Here is an 18012-nt window from a genome sequence, read left to right as displayed (position 1 = left end):
AATCCCTGATCCTGTTTACATATACATGTGTATGTGTGTGTGTGTGTGTGTGTGTGTGTGTGTGTGTGTGTGTGTATATATGTATGGATACACTATTGTTTACATTTTTAAAAGAAGTGTTTTGATACAGTCTTGCAATTATGAATGAAATAGAAATGTGTTATAGTATCATGTTTTATCATTGTCTCTCATATTGTCATATATTTATACAGATTGCTTTGGATAAAACCGCTGAGGAATTTCGGCGAAGCCATTTAGAAAGGCATGAGTTGATAGAAAGATGGGAACGAACACTGAATTTGATGAAGAAAAGAGATGATGATATGGAATCTTTGAATAATGTAAGTTGCTAATCAATCAATTTGTTAATCAATTAAGTATTAATTGCTCAATCCATTGAGCATTCTCAGCTAAGTGACCTGGTTCCTTACTACCACTGACACAGCTTGGAATGCCAATTTTGTTTGCACTTTTCTGTTTTTTATTTTATTTTTCAGTTTCCTTAATTTTTCAGATTTCACATCTTTTTATCTCAATAATGAAAATCTGGTTTTTGTGGAATGGCATAAACATCACAAAAGTTAGGAGTTAATGAGGTAAACTAATGAATGAATGCATTAACTAATTACTGTATGAAAGTTTGCTAATTATAAGATGTCCTGGCAATGATATTTGTGATTGTGACCGAATTTTGTGTGGCAGTTACTCAATTTCTTAAATGATTTGAAAAGAACCTGTTGTTCATGACTGTTTCCAAAGTCTTCAAGACTAGTGTGAGAATATTGAGTATGGCTTGACAGCACATACCATGTTTTAGCTAATTGTTTTACGTGCCAGTGGTAATTGTGAGTGAACATCAACACTCTCTCAACTGTCCCATTCTCTGCCCCTTTCACACATCTATGATGCAACAGCTGGAGGGGAAGCTCCATCAGCAGCCACTTGAATAGACTAGAAAAGTGGGAAATGAAAAAAAAACCCCAGATTTATGCCAAACGTAATACAATACAAATTCTTTACTGACTGGATAATTTCATCACTTCCTTGGCAATTTTAGGGTAAGTTTTGCTTGGCTGATATGGTTAAAATAACTGCTTCTAATATAACACACACACACACATGCATGTGCACATGCATGCATACACTCACACACTGCATCACTTGCTTCAGTATTTCTCAGTTCCTGAAGAAAACCTGCCTCTCCCACATCGTGTTGGTTTTGAATTCCCATCAATACTTCTCTGACTTCGCCTTTTTTCTTTCTAAGTATGGTTCTTGACCCCACACAGACCCATTTTTACATCTGGGAAGCAGTGGTCCAAATTAGTCTAACCTCTGACCTGTCTAGCAGCATGGGTGATCCTACAAGGAGCTTGCACTCCACTAACATATCTCTCAACTTCATCAAAGCACACTAGACACCATGCAGCAGCAGCAGCAGCAGCAGCAGTAGCAGCAAGGACTGAAACTTGTGTTGTGAAAATCCTCAAAATAGTGTTGAGCTGATGAGTCTTGTAGTGGCTGCAGTGCTTTGATTATGTAAAAGCTACTTTGATAATCATCTAATCTTTCTAATATATTTTGCTGGTGAAATATTTAATTTATCATTGAAAATTTCCTTATTCACAGACACCAGAATATTATTTGCAAAAATTGATATTCATACAAAGCTTCAGTATATTCTATTTTATATTACTATTTTCATAAATTTCTGAAATGATATATTTAGATAAAAATAGGCTGTCCTTCTCATTTTTTTTTCATTTGTCTCTCTCAATATATACAAACACACACTGCATACATGCATGCATACATACATACATACATACATACATACATACATACATACATACATACATACATGCATGCATGCATGCATGCATACATACATACATACATACATACATACATACATACATGCATGCATGCATGCATGCATACATACATACATACATACATATATATATATATACACAAACATATATATATATGTGTATATTTATATCTGCATATATATATGTATATATATATGTGCATATATGTATATATATATATGTGTGTGTATATATGTATATATATATATATGTATGTATATATATATGTGTGTATATATGTGTATATACATACATATATATATATATGTATATTTATATATGTACATATATATATTTGTGTGTGTGTGTGTGTGCATGTGTGTGCACACGCTTGTTTATTATTTGCTCTTACTTGCTTCATATTTGCATGTTAACATTATTAGATGTTACTGTTGTAGAATGAAAACATTTTTAAATTATAAAGAAGATAAAAAGGAAAATCACAATTATTATGACAAAGAAGGTTAAAAATAAAATTAGAAAGTAATACAGAAATGCATTCTTGAAATGTGCAGGAAATATTTTATTAATATATTTTTTAAACACAGTTTTACATGATTAATTAAATTTTAAAATAAAATAGTATACAAATATGGATGTTATATCTGTGTATACACACGCACACACACTGACACACATACATACACATGCATATATATATATTATACATATATGTTTGTGCATGTATAATTGAGTCTGCATGTCTAGATGATTGTAAATGAATGTCATCCATTTTCCACCTTCTCTTTGACCATGCTTGGTTACAGGTAAAGGTTGACAACAGGCAGCTGTGGAAAAGATGGAAGCATGGAAGTGTGGATGATGAGCAAGGTTCCTGTGATGAGTTGACAAAACTCTAAATTGTATGGGGTGGGCGAAATGAGCCTCTTTTAAATTATGACAATGAGTGATTCTTTTTCATTTATCCACTCACATTTATGTGTGTGTGTGTGTATGCATGCGTGTATGCGTGTGTGTATGTGTTATCTCACTATTTACATACAGTATATATATAGATGCATACATGTGTAAATGCTTTCCCAAATAAACTTGCACGTCATTTTAAGTGTCTGAGAGAGCTGTAAGGTGAAACACAAACACTCACCACTGATTGCATTGCATCTCACAGCAGAAACAGCCATAAGCTAATGGATTTTATAGCATAATTTCCTCTTTATTTTTGTCATTTATTTAATATTTTGTGTGTGTGTGTGTGTAATTAAATCTAGATTATTTGTTGACAAAGGAGTTTCGATTTAGGATAGCAAAAATAGATTATATTTAGAAAAGTTAGTGTCTCACATGGTTTTAGCACCTTTGGTTTTTGTCAATTATTTTATTTTCAAAATGAGAATGATAGTATGCAACAAACATAAAACAAAAAAATGAAAAGAAAAGATAAGCTGCCGCCAGAACAAAGTATAACAGAAATTTCAAAACCTTGAGGTTTGTAGAAAGCAATATTTAGAATCTGAAGAAAAATAATTGTTGCCATGATGATTGTAATAATGCACAATAGGTATAATTAACATTACGTTTACTAACAAAAAAGTATTTTAATTTTAATTTTTAGTTTTTAATCATTTCCATTGTTGTATCGTGTGAATTAACTCACCATAAGTTATGTTGCAGACAATGAGTTCAGATACACAACTGAAACTGAGAAAACATTTTTCTTTTTAATTCTAAACAACATATTTTTTGTTTATACAGGGTCTCTTTGAATCAAATTAATATACATAAATGAATACCCCACCACACACACACACACACATCATCGAATAATGTGACTTTAATTGCATAATATATAAAACCCATAATAAGAACTGTGCCCATCCTTACATATCAAAACAGAAATCTTCCCACTTGTCCCATCTACAGCAAGGGCTCTATATAGAAAGTGCTTACAGTTTAATACCTTGCCAAAAATCTCCAGAGATTTACAAGGCATAGATGTGGATGTGTTCAAAACAGATTTTGACAAGTTTTTATCTGAGGTCCTGGGTGCAAGAAATGCAAAGAAAGATAGCATTAAAGTGATAAACTTAATGTGACAGTACCATGAAAGGGAAGAATGCTACTGCTATTTAGCCCTAAGAAACACCGTTTCCTGTTGGACTCGACACAGTTTCTGTGTCCTTATGTTTTCAAAGGGGGAGATAAGCACCTCCACCCAGCAAAGCCATCATTCAGAGACTAGTTTCAGAGTCATTGCTCATCATCAGCTGGAGTAGCATGGCTTGCTAGCTGTCGATGCTTATTTACCTTTGAAAACATATTTCAAGTGAAATACATTCACTGATTTTTGAAAATGGAAATAATACATACTCTTGACAACATACCATTATTTTATCATGCTGCTACTGCATAAATCTCTCTGAGAGATTTAGAAATGTATCATTTCAAAGGTAGCTTTGTCCAAATCACTGCTGCTCTAGAACCAAATCCAAAGAGAGTGACCCTGGAAGTGATTTTGAAACCAGCAATCACACTAATGAGCAAGAAATTTTTTAGACAAGGGGTAATTGCCTTTGATTGGATCCAGGGTAACTTGGAGTAAACTTATGTTCAAAATTGTTGCAACTGTGGCCAAATCACTTTTTTTTTTTTACATTTTGGGGATTTTTCTAGAATTATATTATATAATGTTATTGATATCTTCAAAATGGTAAAGTATCATATCAGAGAGTTTTAGCTGCTATTTCTAGCATTTTAAGTGACTATGTAAAGGTATCTATAAGATTTGTTTTATGGTCAACTATTCATCTTGTTATGTGCAAAAATACCTCAAAGAATGGTAATTCTAAGACTTGTAGATTGGATTATTTTTCTTGTTCTTGAGGTAGTTTGAGATAATGCTTTATGTGATTTAATACTGCCATCATCTCTAGAATCCTTTGCTCAATGCCATTGTTGTCAACTAGCCTTATTCAAACCCCTGTAAGCACAGCTGTGGAATTTTAAAGGGCTGATGCTACCTCTTTACACAGTCCAACTAAGATTTGAAACATACTATGTAACATCAAGTATTATACTCTCATTTGATTACTATGACATTATATCATATTATCATTTGATTGCTTGTTCCACTTTGTGTATTCTGCTGTCATCATCATTGTCGCTTTATCATCTTCTTTTTCATGCCTACAAGGGCCAGATAAGTGTAAAATGAGACCAAGTCTTCTACGGCCTTATGCCTTTCCTGTCACCAAACTTCACTCTTAGTTTGTGGTGAGGAAATAATCCCCCAGTCTATCTAATGAGAAACAGCTTGGACATGTTTGTGCTGAGAACTAGAAACAAATGACACCATATGAACGAGCCTTTTGTTTACAAAAATGCAGCAACTTGTCAAGACATGTCAAGAAGTCTTATACGCAAACATCAGCAAACCCATTATTTATAACTGGTGGGCAAACAAGTGGTATATGAAATCATTCACACACGTAAACACACTAACGCATATGTCTGTGTGTGTGTGTGTATGTATATATATAGAGAGAGACAGAGAGAAAGAGAGAGAGAGGGAAAGAGAGACAGAGAGAGACATACATATATGCACACACACATGCACACATGCATGCACCCCCCACCACCACCTCAACTCACAAACATATTAGTCATGTTTGATTTTGGTGTGCCTAGGGCTTACAGTAGAAGACTTGCTGAAGATGTCACACAGTGGGATTGGACCTAAAACCATTTAGTAAGAAAGCCAGCTTCCAAACCACACAGCCACCCATGTGCCTGCCATGCCTGTGCCTTGAATGCATTCTCAACCATTTATGGTCACCTAAAAGCCTTAGCATCAACATCTGTGCGGTCCACACACAATGTAAAGTGATTTCACATTTCAAAGTTGCTTAGGTTTCATACAATTTTCAACTCAGAAAATTTCTGTTGTATTTCATTGATTTCACTTTTCTTTTCCTTAGACCACATCTCCCTCACAACTTTTGGCAAATTAAAACTATACTGGGAGACAAATGACCTAAGCAGCTGTGCATGAAATTTGAACTGGAAACCATGTAATTTTGAAGCCAATTTCTTAACTACATAGTCACGTCTGTGTCCATAAGCAACAAATTCATAATATTTCTTTATTTACTTCTATTATTTTTGTAATAATTTTGTTCATTGTAGTGGGTAAAAATTCTAAATATATGTTCGGAAGGCCATCAAACAGTTTGATTTCATATTGAAAATAATTTCATTAATGAAACTTGAAGTTTAATTTTGAAATATATAACTCATCTAAAAATTAATTAAGAAACAATACATCATTTTAATAAAGATCAACCAACCCACACACACCTTTACCAAACACACACTTAACAACAAAACAAATGAATTTATAAAAAAAATCAACAAATAATGCCAAATAACCTAAAAGCAATATTTAAAAAAAACAAACGAAAAATGAAATTGAAATGAAAGAAAACTGCGAGAATATTAGTTCTTATTATTGCAAGATTTGCAGAAACTTGTTAAATAAATTGCAATGTCTTAATATGGTGTTGAGGTTTTGTAACAATTTGAGGAAAACCAGTTAATTCAGAGCAGATATTGTTAGGATGGAGTGAGAGTTACTCTCCCCACTTGAAGAGTTTCTCAAAAGATGGGTTATTGTGGCCGAAGGGTTTGGGGTAAATGGAGCTGCTCTGTGCATTTGCCTGTGTATTGGAGGGCAACAGTTAGATGAGGGATTGTGTCCTTGATAATCAGGGTGTTCTTGGATTTGTGTGTGTGAGTCTGTGTTTTTGCATTGGTTTTCCCCACCCTCCTCTCATTTGACAACAGGTTATTTATCGCCCTGTAACTTAGCAGTTCAGCAAAAGAGACTGATAGACCATATTTTATAAACGTACTGGGGTCAATTTGTTTAACTAAACCCTTTGATGTGATGCCCCAGCATGGTCATTGTTCTGGACAGTTTAGGAATGTCTGTTTTAGTGGCCGTCTTATGGAATTCTTGTGGATGCGTAATAATGTTTGACCTTTTCTCTTTCAACCTTTTGTTGAAAACTGGAACAAAAATAGTAACTGACAGGAAAAACCATCAGGAGAAATATTTAGCAGCAGAAAGGGTTGGGGGAAAATATCAAAAAGAAAGAAAGAATTTCACTTGAGGAGCAATGGAGGCTGTGAGGCAGCACCTTGCATGCTATGAGATCAGTTTTATATCCCAGGTCAGCCTTCCTGGTTGTGATGATGACAAACATGGTGACAAGATGATGATGATGATGATAGTGATGACAATGTTGGCAACAAAGATGATAATGATGATGACAGCAATGACTGCAATGACGATGATATTGGTGATACTTGTGTTTGTGGCAGTGATTCTGATGATGACAGAGATGGTGAGGCTGATGATAATGTTAAATTCTTGTGGCAACAGTGATTGAAATAGCATGATGTTGATGTTGACGATGGTGTTGGTGTTGACGTCAGTGAGCCTCGTTTTGCACAATCATAGATTTCTATTGAAAACAAAGCAAGTTTTGTGTGATTTCATTCCCAGGCTCTTTGAGACTTTCTGTAGTGTAGCGCCACAACTATTTTATTGTTATTGCTGTTGTATAGACACAGACAATACCTGACTAAGCAGATCTATGAACCAATGTAATCCAGCCATGACCATCCCGTCTCCTATGTTGTCCTACATACAGCTATATGTACTTTGTGCATGCTTTTTCTTTAACATGGGAGTACAATTAAGGGTATTTGGTTGCTATTTCTATCCAGTCATGTGACCATGTGTTACTCCTCATAGCCTTATAATTATGTTGATGTTGATAGTGGAGTTTAACCCCCTCCCCTTATTTACTCATGTGACTGATTTAAACCAGTTATAAGTGGAGATGGTATTTTTCAGTAAGATAATCTCATTCTCATAAAAACTTTGTTAATCTTAATTCCTGTAAGACTAAATTGATGAGAGAAGAATCTCTCCTTGCAAAGATGAGACACAATTTTCTTCCTGTGTTGGTTCCTCCAGTCTGTTACTACATCCATCGTTCTCAAAATATGGTCAGAAGTCTACAGGAGAATGAAGGAAAGTCTATAGAAGAATGAAGGAAAGCTTCTCTGTATTTTTGCTCAATTTGCTAGAAATAACAACTGAATCTCTAAATGGAAGTCTAAAAATCTCCAAAAACTTGGTTTCAAACCCATTTAATCCTTCTCATGCCAATCCACCCGAGACCACCCTTGGTTTTATGATACAAAATTCCAGTTTTAAAGTGATCTAAAACATTCCATCAAAATTTCATTTTTAGTTACACCAGATTAATAATGAGTTATTTTAGTAAATTTTCTATGTTGTTTTCAAAATTAATTGAAACAAAGAGGTAGCATATTTCCACAGAAATATGGGAACAAAAGGCTTAATTGCACACCTGTTTCACTCACCTGAATTTTCCCCAAATCTTGGGTACCAAATTTTCCTTATGAGACTAAATTTGATATCCACAAGAATTATGATCTCAAGCCATTCTTTGGTGGTGAGAGCATGCTGAGGCCCTGGTCATGCAGTGGACCGTACATGGACCAGCCAGACCAATGTATGTGTATGTATATACATATAAATCATTTCATTCCATGGAAAGTATAGAATGCAGGAATGGCTTGGCTTTAATTTGAAATGAGATCATAAAAAGCAAACAGAAACCACTGCAGAGCTGAAAGTGTCCAGGCGAGCAATCTTTCAGTAAAACAAATTTTGGCAAGATTAAAATTCAGATGTGAAGTTTATATTGTAAATGTTTGCTGCAAGAGTAGGGAATAGTTAACTAGTGTAATAAGTTTAATTTGAATTCATAATTTCAATTAATTGACAACTAATAGTGGCTTGATCTAATTAATCTGCTAGATTTATAATGCAATTCAATTACATTGTCATGATTCCAGTAGAAATATCGTTAAAATTTGTTATTGTTGCATATTACCCACACCAGAACTTTTTAATTTGCATCAAAACTCAAAAGTTGTTGACATCAACACAGTGCTGGTTGAATTAAACTGAATTGGTAGAGCTTTAGAACAAATGTCTAGTGATATTTCGAAAGTCCTGGGTATTTCTTTGTTATTATTCCAACATGTAATTCTTTCATTGGTAGCTTTGGTGGAAAAATATAGCTTATAGAGCAGTGGCACCCCCCTCCTGTTTTCTAACATAATCCCCCACCATCTCCACTTTTCCTGCTTTACAAATACCCTTCTTCCACCTTATAATATTTTGCTCAAAACAAAGCAAGTTATTCAAATCGAACAGAATTTTGTGCAGGAATTTCTTTTGGTGTAGTGATAAGTGCAGGAATGGTCAAGAACTTTACTTCTCAGCCATGTGGTTTCCAGTTCAGTCCCACTGCATGGCACCTTAGGCAAGTATTTTCGACTATATCTCTGAGCTGACCAAAGTACTTTGAGTGGATTTGGTAGACAGAAACAGAAACAAGTCTGTCGCATGTCAGCAAGTGTGTGTGTGTGTGCGCATTCCTTGTCTTTATTGCTGTTTGCTGCTTGAAACATTTGCGGAAACATGTCCAGGCTTCTTGTCATGTCATGATATTTCCATAAACAAAAGGATCATCTATATGATGTCATTTGTTTCCAGTTCTCTGCATAAACATGTCTGGTCATTTTATGGTTTGGGGAAATTATTCCTTCACTTAGAAACAGGAAAGAGTTGGCATCAGACCATAAAATACTATTCCCCTATGTACCCCCTTTAAACCCATACAAGCATGATGCTAGTTTCGCTTATTTTCCATTGATATCTCATACAATAAATGCTTTGCTTTAAACTTTCATAGTGTGTTGCAAGCTTTTGTTAAATTCTTTTTGAAACTGGAATATGGTACATTGTTCTTAGAATAATTAATGCTTTGCTTCGTTGAAATACAGGTATCTTTTATCTTTTAAATGTCACTTGACAGAGGCCATGCAGGGGCAGCACTGCCTTGAAGAATTTTTAGCTGAATAAATTAACCCCAGGACTTACTTTTTGAGCCTGGTACATATTCCATCAGTCTCTTTCACTGAACTGCTAAGTTACACTCACAAGCAGTGGTGACAGATAAACACACACACACACACACATATACAATGGGCTTCTTCAGTTTCCATCTACCAAACCTACTCACAAGGCTTTAGTCACCTCAAAACTATAACAAAAGACACTTACCTAAGGTGCCATGCAATGAGAATGAACCAGGAATCATGTCATTAGGATGCATGCTTCTTACCGCACAGCCATACTTGCACTTATATATAGGTAAGAAAGAAATTAAAAGAAAGTAAAAACAATAATGAAATAAAAGAAAAATTTAATAAATCAAAATGCATATAAGTTTTTAACCTCTACTTTGCAAGAGACCATTGCCATCTTTAAAGACTAAATTTGGTTCCTGAAACAGTCAAGGAATATAATAATGGCTAAAAGAAAATAATCATTTGAGTATATTTCTGAAATGATTGAATGGAAAAAAGTGAGGTCAACAACGTTTTGGAGTTGTCTAGGTCACTTGTGTGTGAGAGGAGGGCTTGAGTGACAGACAGACAGACAGATAGATAGATAGACAGATAGATAAATAAATAGATGGATAGAGAGATAGATATATAGACAGATAGACTGATAGATAAACAGACAGACAAAAAGATAGATAGATAGATAGATAGATAGATAGATAGATAGATAGGGAGAGAGAGAAAGATCTTTTAAACAAAGCAGCTTTCTACAACACTGAAAAAATGTATAAATCTCCATTCATTCTGCCTCTCTTCTCTCTCTCTTTCTCTTTCTCCCCCTATATAATGATGCATATATACATAGGCGCAGGAGTGGCTGTGTGGTAAGTAGCTTGCTAACCAACCACATGGTTCCGGGTTCAGTCCCACTGCGTGGCATCTTGGGCAAGTGTCTTCTGCTATAGCCCCGGGCCGATTAATGCCTTGTGAGTGGATTTGGTGGACGGAACCTGAAAGAAGCCTGTCGTATATATATATGTATATGTGTGTCTGTGTTTGTCCCCCTAGCATTGCTTGACAAACGATGCTGGTGTGTTTACGTCCCTGTCACTTAGCGGTTCGGCAAAAAGGGACCGATAGAATAAGTACTGGACTTACAAAGAATAAGTCCCGGGGTCGATTTGCTCGACTAAAGGTGGTGCTCCAGCATGGCCACAGTCAAATGACTGAAACAAGTAAAAGAGTAAAGAGTATATACATACAGACACACTCTTGTGAATAGGACAGCAGTATTCTCTGCCTCACAGTATGTATGAATACACACACACACTCTCTCTCTCTCTTTCTCATACACACACACACACATACACACACTGATAAACCCAAATTTCTCGACACAATCATTAAAAAGATTTAATTATAAAAGCTCATCTTTGAAAATACGAAATTTTCTGTTTTCGGTTGTTTTATCTTAATAAATTAACTATTTTAAATGATTCTATTGAGAAATGTGTTTTTCAACATGCATACATACATTGGCAGACGACCGACCATACAGCTGTCGTATTCCTGTGTGTATGTGTATTCATGTGTTGTTATATTCCTGTGTGTATGTGTATTCATGTGTTGTTATACTTACAGAAGCGGGAAAGAGAGAGGGGAGGGGAAGGAGAGGGAGAGAGGCTCAGAGAGAACAGAGATTCATATTTTTGCTTCCGTGTCTTTAATGATAGTGTTGAAAGAGATCTGCTGTGTGCATAGACATGCAGAGGGTGCGAGAGAGTTGGGGAAATAGCAGACAAAACTGGAAGTTATGTCACAGACGGACAGATTTCACAAAAATTATAATAATGATTACTAACGAAGGTGAGGACTTACATAATGAAATTATGTTGGACCTTGCAGCATCATCAGCCATGTTTCCATTCATTTCTAACACATTGTTATATTCTCATCCCAAGAAAGATTTTTCTGGAAAACCTATTTAAAAATTTTGTAACTATTTTAAGTATTTTATTTCATAGAAATATCATGATACACCTCAACAGCCCCCCCCCCCGACATTTGCCGCCTTCCTCTCCACCCCATTATGTACCATTGCTCAGGTCAAAAACCATTAATATTGGGTATTATTGATTGTTGATTATAAATACTTTGCATTTTGTATTTGGTTTGCAAGATTCTTTATGTGAGTTCGTAAGACATAATGAAAATTTTAGAAAACTAAAGTAAATGAGTGGAAATTTTACCAGTGTGTGTGTTAAATCATAAGGCACCAAAAGAGAATGACCCTCCCCAGACACAACCAAATATGTTGCATGTTATTGTTTTTATGATGCAGAGTGAAGTTGTCATCCTCATTGTTTTAGGATCCATATTTCCTTGCTTGCAATGGCTGAGACAGAATTCACTGAGAGGAATTCTTTACAGCAGCTAAATGGCCTCCCCGTCACCAACTCTCACCTCTTTCAAAGCAACGTAACATTTGCCTGTGGACAAATAGCTTTTCACAGAAGACTGGAAATGGGAACTGGTTTTAGACAGTGATGCTCATTTACAACTATCCTGTGATCTCAACACACACGCACACACACATACATTTACATGTACACACACACACATATGCACACAAACATGTATACATGTGTTGGGCTTCTTTTAGTTTCTGTCTGCCAAATCCTGTCAGAAGGCTTTGGTTGGCCTGAGGCTATAGCAGAAGACATTCACCCATGCAGTGGGATAGAACCTGAAACCCAGTGATTGGGAAGCAAACTCTTTAAACACACACCCATGTCTGTTGAGTATTTATGTTTATATCTTAACCGCCCCCCCCCCATCATTGGGTAAATTTTGCTCCAATTACTTCTTTTATTGTCTTAAAAAAGGATGTGATTACAGGATGTAGTCTGAATACATCAAGAACTACATTGGATAAGGCAATCCTAGATAAATATGTCTGATGAAATAGCTGCACTGTGTTTGACCAAGTCCATGCCTATATAGGGCTAACCTAGGGCTAAACATAGCAACAACAGCAACAATTGGTGTTAATTTCTTTTTCATGGTTGAGCGGATGAACAGAATCTAATTGAATCCAACATAATTGTGTTACAGTAATTGACTGAAATGTTTCTCTCGTTCATCTGTGTCACATCATCAGATTTGTTCCAGAGTCACCAGTTTTTGAATCTCATTTATTCCAAAAACAAAAACAAAAAAATAAACCAGTTTCTTTTTTGTTTTTGTTTATTCTTTAGACATTTGCTGCCAAATTCATCAACAAAACGACGTTCAATTCTCATCGGTCCAAGAGCGATGATGTTCGTTGTTGTGGTGTTGGCTAAACTCACTAAACCATGTATTGTAATGTGTGTGTATTTGCCGTGTGTTTCCGCATATAAAATCTGTATATCATGTGATTATAAGTGATGTGTGACTATAAATAAAGTGACTGTTCTGTCTGTTAATCACAAGCTTATGGAAAGAAACATCTAAAGTGTTGGTGGCAGTGTGTGTGTGTGTGCTTGGATTGGAAGTGGCGGGAAGTAATATTACTTGTAGTCTTTAGGGTGGTGGTAGTGGTGATGGACAGGGTGGTGACAATAATGATGAAGAGGAGGGAGAGGAGGAGGAGAATAATGACAATGGGAGTGATGATGATGATGGTAGTAGTTTCAACAGTTACAATGGTAATGGTATGATGGCCATAATGACGATGGCAAAATAATTACACTGACAGTTGGCTCTTGGGAAAAGGAATCGATCTTCACTGACTTTATGTTTGGTGAAGGACTTACCAGCCATGTGTGTGACTGGGTGCATGCATTTTGTTGCATTTTTGGCTTGGCTATCATTAATCGGCACCAGATGATGATTTGCCTATGTCCTTCTTAACAGTTTCCCAATAAAGAAAGTTCCAAGAATATTTACTGGTGACTTAAATGAGAAAACAAAATTAACAGAATAGTCCCTTTGTATATATACTTAATCTTATATACACACACATATTTTTGTCATATAATATACACTAAGGGTACATTTGCTATAGAAAACAAATGATGACATTTAAAGAGAAATAAGCTGCAAATGGTGTTTAATAAATGCCTCAAAATCAACATGAGATATATTCCATACACTTGATGCAGACTTGTTGAATAGAATTAAATTTTTTATCAAGATTTTTATTAGATGAAACAGTGTAAGTTTATATTGCATCAATGTTATTGTGTTGTATTTGTAATACTTGAACTGTTGGACGAGAAACTGAAGCTGTGCGGAATAATTATGATTTGAATTAAATATGACAATATGTTGTATTTAATGCTCTACTGATTCTGAAGTCTATTCCTCTGAAATTGTAATAATGATGATTTCTAATTATAATGTTTATATTGTAAGAATTTAGAAACTGAGAGATATGAGCTAAATCATTTTGAAGAGTGGAGTTCCAATCAGAAAATGCTGTGAGCAAGATTATCTTTCATTTGTTTCAGGCATTTGACAGTGGCCATGCTGGGGATTTGCCTTGAAGGGTTTAGTCAAAAAAATTCTCCCAGTGTTCATTTTTTTCAGCCCGGCACTTTATCACTCACTATTGTGAAACTGCTAAGTTATGGAAACATGAACAAGCCAATACCAGTTGTCACAAACACAAAAATAAGCACACATACACACACACACACACACAACACACACACACACACACAACAAGCTTCTTTTGCTTTAATGTGAAGGAACAACATATAATTTGCACTAATAAGTCCTTGGAATGAATAAAATCAAGATTGATCCTTGCAGAATTAGAACTCAAAATAGAAAGCAACTTAATGAAGTACCTTTTAGATATTTCTTTTAACCAAGACCCCTCAATGAAATATTGGTACTTTTCAGAAAATTTCATGTACAAGCTGACACATAATTCATGAACAATAATTCACTGTTGGGTTGTAACAGCAAATTATACCATCAAATTATACTAATATTCAGCTAGTCTTGCTTATAGATGTTACAAATGACCAAACTCTTGGCTAATTGTCCAATATCTTCAGCATTTAGTTGATTAACTTTAGTAAACACAATGAGAAGCAGCAGAAATGTGTAATAAATAGATTAGAATTGATGGAGAGAGAGGTGAGTTGGCCAGTTCTGAATAAGCACTGTTCCTTAAAACATTGGTGTTAACAGTAGGGGTGTGGTGTATCACATAGTAATCCAGTCAGTTGGTTTTAGAACTATGAAGGAAAGGGCTGCTGGTTTGTTTTGAATCACAGGTGCATTGGGTTGTGTTCATAACAGTTGAATTACCAGTTGAAATAGCATTATGTTCAATATGTTCTATCATAAGCATTGTGCATCATTCCTGATAGTAATATGCCAAAGACCATTGTTTAATGTTCATAACTTTTGAACTTTCAGATAAAAATATGAAAGCTTTTGTTGAAGTGTCATGACAGCATGCTCGTCAGTATTTTGTTAAGGTTCTTGATATTAAAAATTAAAATTGTCCACAAGTCAACAGAGTTTTTAACATGTTCATTTGAACCAGATTCAAATATTTTGTGATTGTTAAATTAAATATTGCAATTGATTAAGATATATGGTGCACAAGACACAATCAACTGCCATGATTCTACATGAAACATTCAATGCTTTTTTTAACTTGTATCAGAAATCATTTTAATACCAACACCACATTGTCTAGCAGTTGCCTTTTTGTCTCCTAAAATCATTTAGTTAACAGTTTTACAACATATTCTACAGGCACTATTTCTTTAAATAAAACCATATTTTATTATCCCTACCCCCAGAATAAAGAGGTAAAATGAAAACCAATAAAACATTTTCCTTTGAAGATGGTTGTCATATGTTTTTGATGCTGTTGTCCGACTTTCTTTTAATTATAGATGCCTCTTCTATGTATTTCAATTGAAAGAAAGTTATTATTTACATATTTATGATTTTTGCTTTTTTTCATTTTTGCAAAAGTATAAAACTTATTTTCGTTTTTTTTAAGTATGCCAAAACTATTGGCGTTGATATTCCTTGTTTAGGCAGTTGTCTACTTGATTTTGTTTGCTATTTTTTCATTTTTCATTTCTTTTTTTTTAAATATCTGTATTTTATTCTCTACATTTTGTTTGGTTTTTTTCCATTGCAGCAAATACATTTGCTGAAGCTCCGAATTTTACAAAAGGAACATGAAATTGCTGAGAAGAAAAGGTTTTATGACAATGAGGTTGAGAATAACAAAGAACTTGATGTGAAAATCCAAATGACAAATAAAACTGCCAGTAAATTTCGACAAGATTATCAAGAGAAAGAAGAGCAAAGGATCCAGTTTGCTAGTGAGGTAAGGGAATTAGGGGCATTCATCTCTTTCTTATGTATTTTGGGGATTACAACATTGCACATAATTTCAGGATTTAGATACAACTCTGAGCTCATTCTGAGTTGAAAATTGTGCTGAGGCCAACTTTGCTGTTCATCCTTTCAGAATTGAAACAATAAAATGCTGGTCATGTACAGAAGATGATGTCATCAACTAAACCCTTCCCTCAATCTTGCTATCTATTTAAATCAGAAATTATTCAGGCCTGAATCAGCAGAGCATTGATAAAAATGTTTTATGGTCTTTAGCTGTGTCCCTTTCATTCTGAGTTCAAATCCCATGGAGATTAACTTATCCTTTCATCCTTTTAAGGTTGATAAAGTCAATCAAATATTGAAATTAATTGAATTGAGGATCACTTTGCCCTTAAAACTGCCAGGACCAAACTTTGTAACCACCACCATCATCATCATCATCATCATCATTATTGTGTTAGGGAACAGTGCATAACATCAAAGTTACAGTGGGTTACAAATATATGAAGCCCAATTACCCATCACGACTACCCATCCGATAAGGGTACACCAGACACATGTATCACAACCATATGTGTGTGACATGGTGATCTCATATCAAGATAAACAGCCCATGATCTTGCAGGTGGGACCCAGTTAGAATTTTCTACAGGTCGAGTAGCCCATCCAGCTGAGAAGGTCCCTAAGGATGATGAATGAAACACCCACATATCCAGAGGTGAATTATTCAAACCCCATCTTTTTGTTCCAAGGCAAAACATGTACATGATATCACTTCCATTCAGTTAAGATTGAATGCCATGAGAGTTACTACCCAGTACTGCATCAGGGTACTGCATTATTACCTCCACCGTAGCAAAGGCGGAGGTATTGTTTTCATTTGTGTTTGTTTGTCCAAATGTATGGAATACATTCAATTCAAAGAATTCAATTTCTGTTTATACACATTCAGTATCTGAGCATTAAAGACTTGCAGAGTTGTGGCAAACAGTTGTTATCATGTGTAGGACTGAACCAGCTCTCAGTTTCGTCTATCACAAAGACTTCGTTGTTGCTCTTCTTTTGCCATATCTGGGGAATATGGCAACAAAGGTGTGTAGTCTGTGAGGCTAAATGAATTGAAGGACAGACACTCAATTTTAGTCAAACCCATATCTTTGTTTTGTTTTTTATTCTTTCGTTCCATTTAGAATGGATGATGCAAGTGAAAAGGAAATTGTTGGTCTTCTCTAAATGTGTTAAACAGGTCAGAATTAAAAATTCTGTTCTCCCTGTACATCTGTACATCAAAGAATTACTATTGCAAAAAAGGCACTTCCTTTAATAGTCAAAGTAACCCTTAAATTTTCGAGTTCTTTGACCCTAGTTTGAGCTCCTTGTGTGTCAGAATGGTGAAATCTTTATTCAGTTGTGTATTTCATATAATTTTCATTTTGTTGAAGATTTTTCTTTATTCAATTTCTGAAGATTTTTCTTTATTCAATTTCTATGTAAACCTTGTCATTTTAAATTACTCTTCTTTGAAATTCCTCCTTCATTTGATGCTCTTGAAGCAAGTAAATGAAATCACTTTTATTATTCTTATTGAGATCCTTAAACACATTGAAGTAAAATAGGGCTGCATTTGATTCAACAGGGACAAGCAAAAGTCTGAAAGGAATGAATAATATATTTGAAGAATCAATTTCATTTAAATTTTGTCGCTAATGCCAGCATGAGTTAAGAAGAGGGTTTAATTGATTCCGTATGTCAGCTCAAGGAAATTTCCAGAATCATCAGATAATGATAATGCGACCAGCTCTGA

The 18012-nt window shown here is 34.9% G+C and overlaps 1 protein-coding gene across 1 annotated transcript in view; it reads left to right on the top strand.

The window, feature by feature from the left end:
• The window catches only part of LOC115222188 (coiled-coil domain-containing protein 39-like), a 1476917-nt gene that overhangs the window by 360942 nt on the left and 1097963 nt on the right, over nt 1-18012 (top strand). The window contains exons 6-7 of the mRNA XM_029792337.2: nt 213-341; nt 16003-16194. Coding sequence (XP_029648197.1) covers nt 213-341; nt 16003-16194 — 321 coding nt within the window. The remainder of the gene's footprint in view (nt 1-212; nt 342-16002; nt 16195-18012) is intronic.

The sequence above is a fragment of the Octopus sinensis genome, linkage group LG19 (assembly GCF_006345805.1).
Source record: "Octopus sinensis linkage group LG19, ASM634580v1, whole genome shotgun sequence".
Taxonomy (NCBI): Eukaryota; Metazoa; Mollusca; class Cephalopoda; order Octopoda; family Octopodidae; genus Octopus; species Octopus sinensis.
This window is presented reverse-complemented; position numbering and strand designations above follow the sequence as displayed.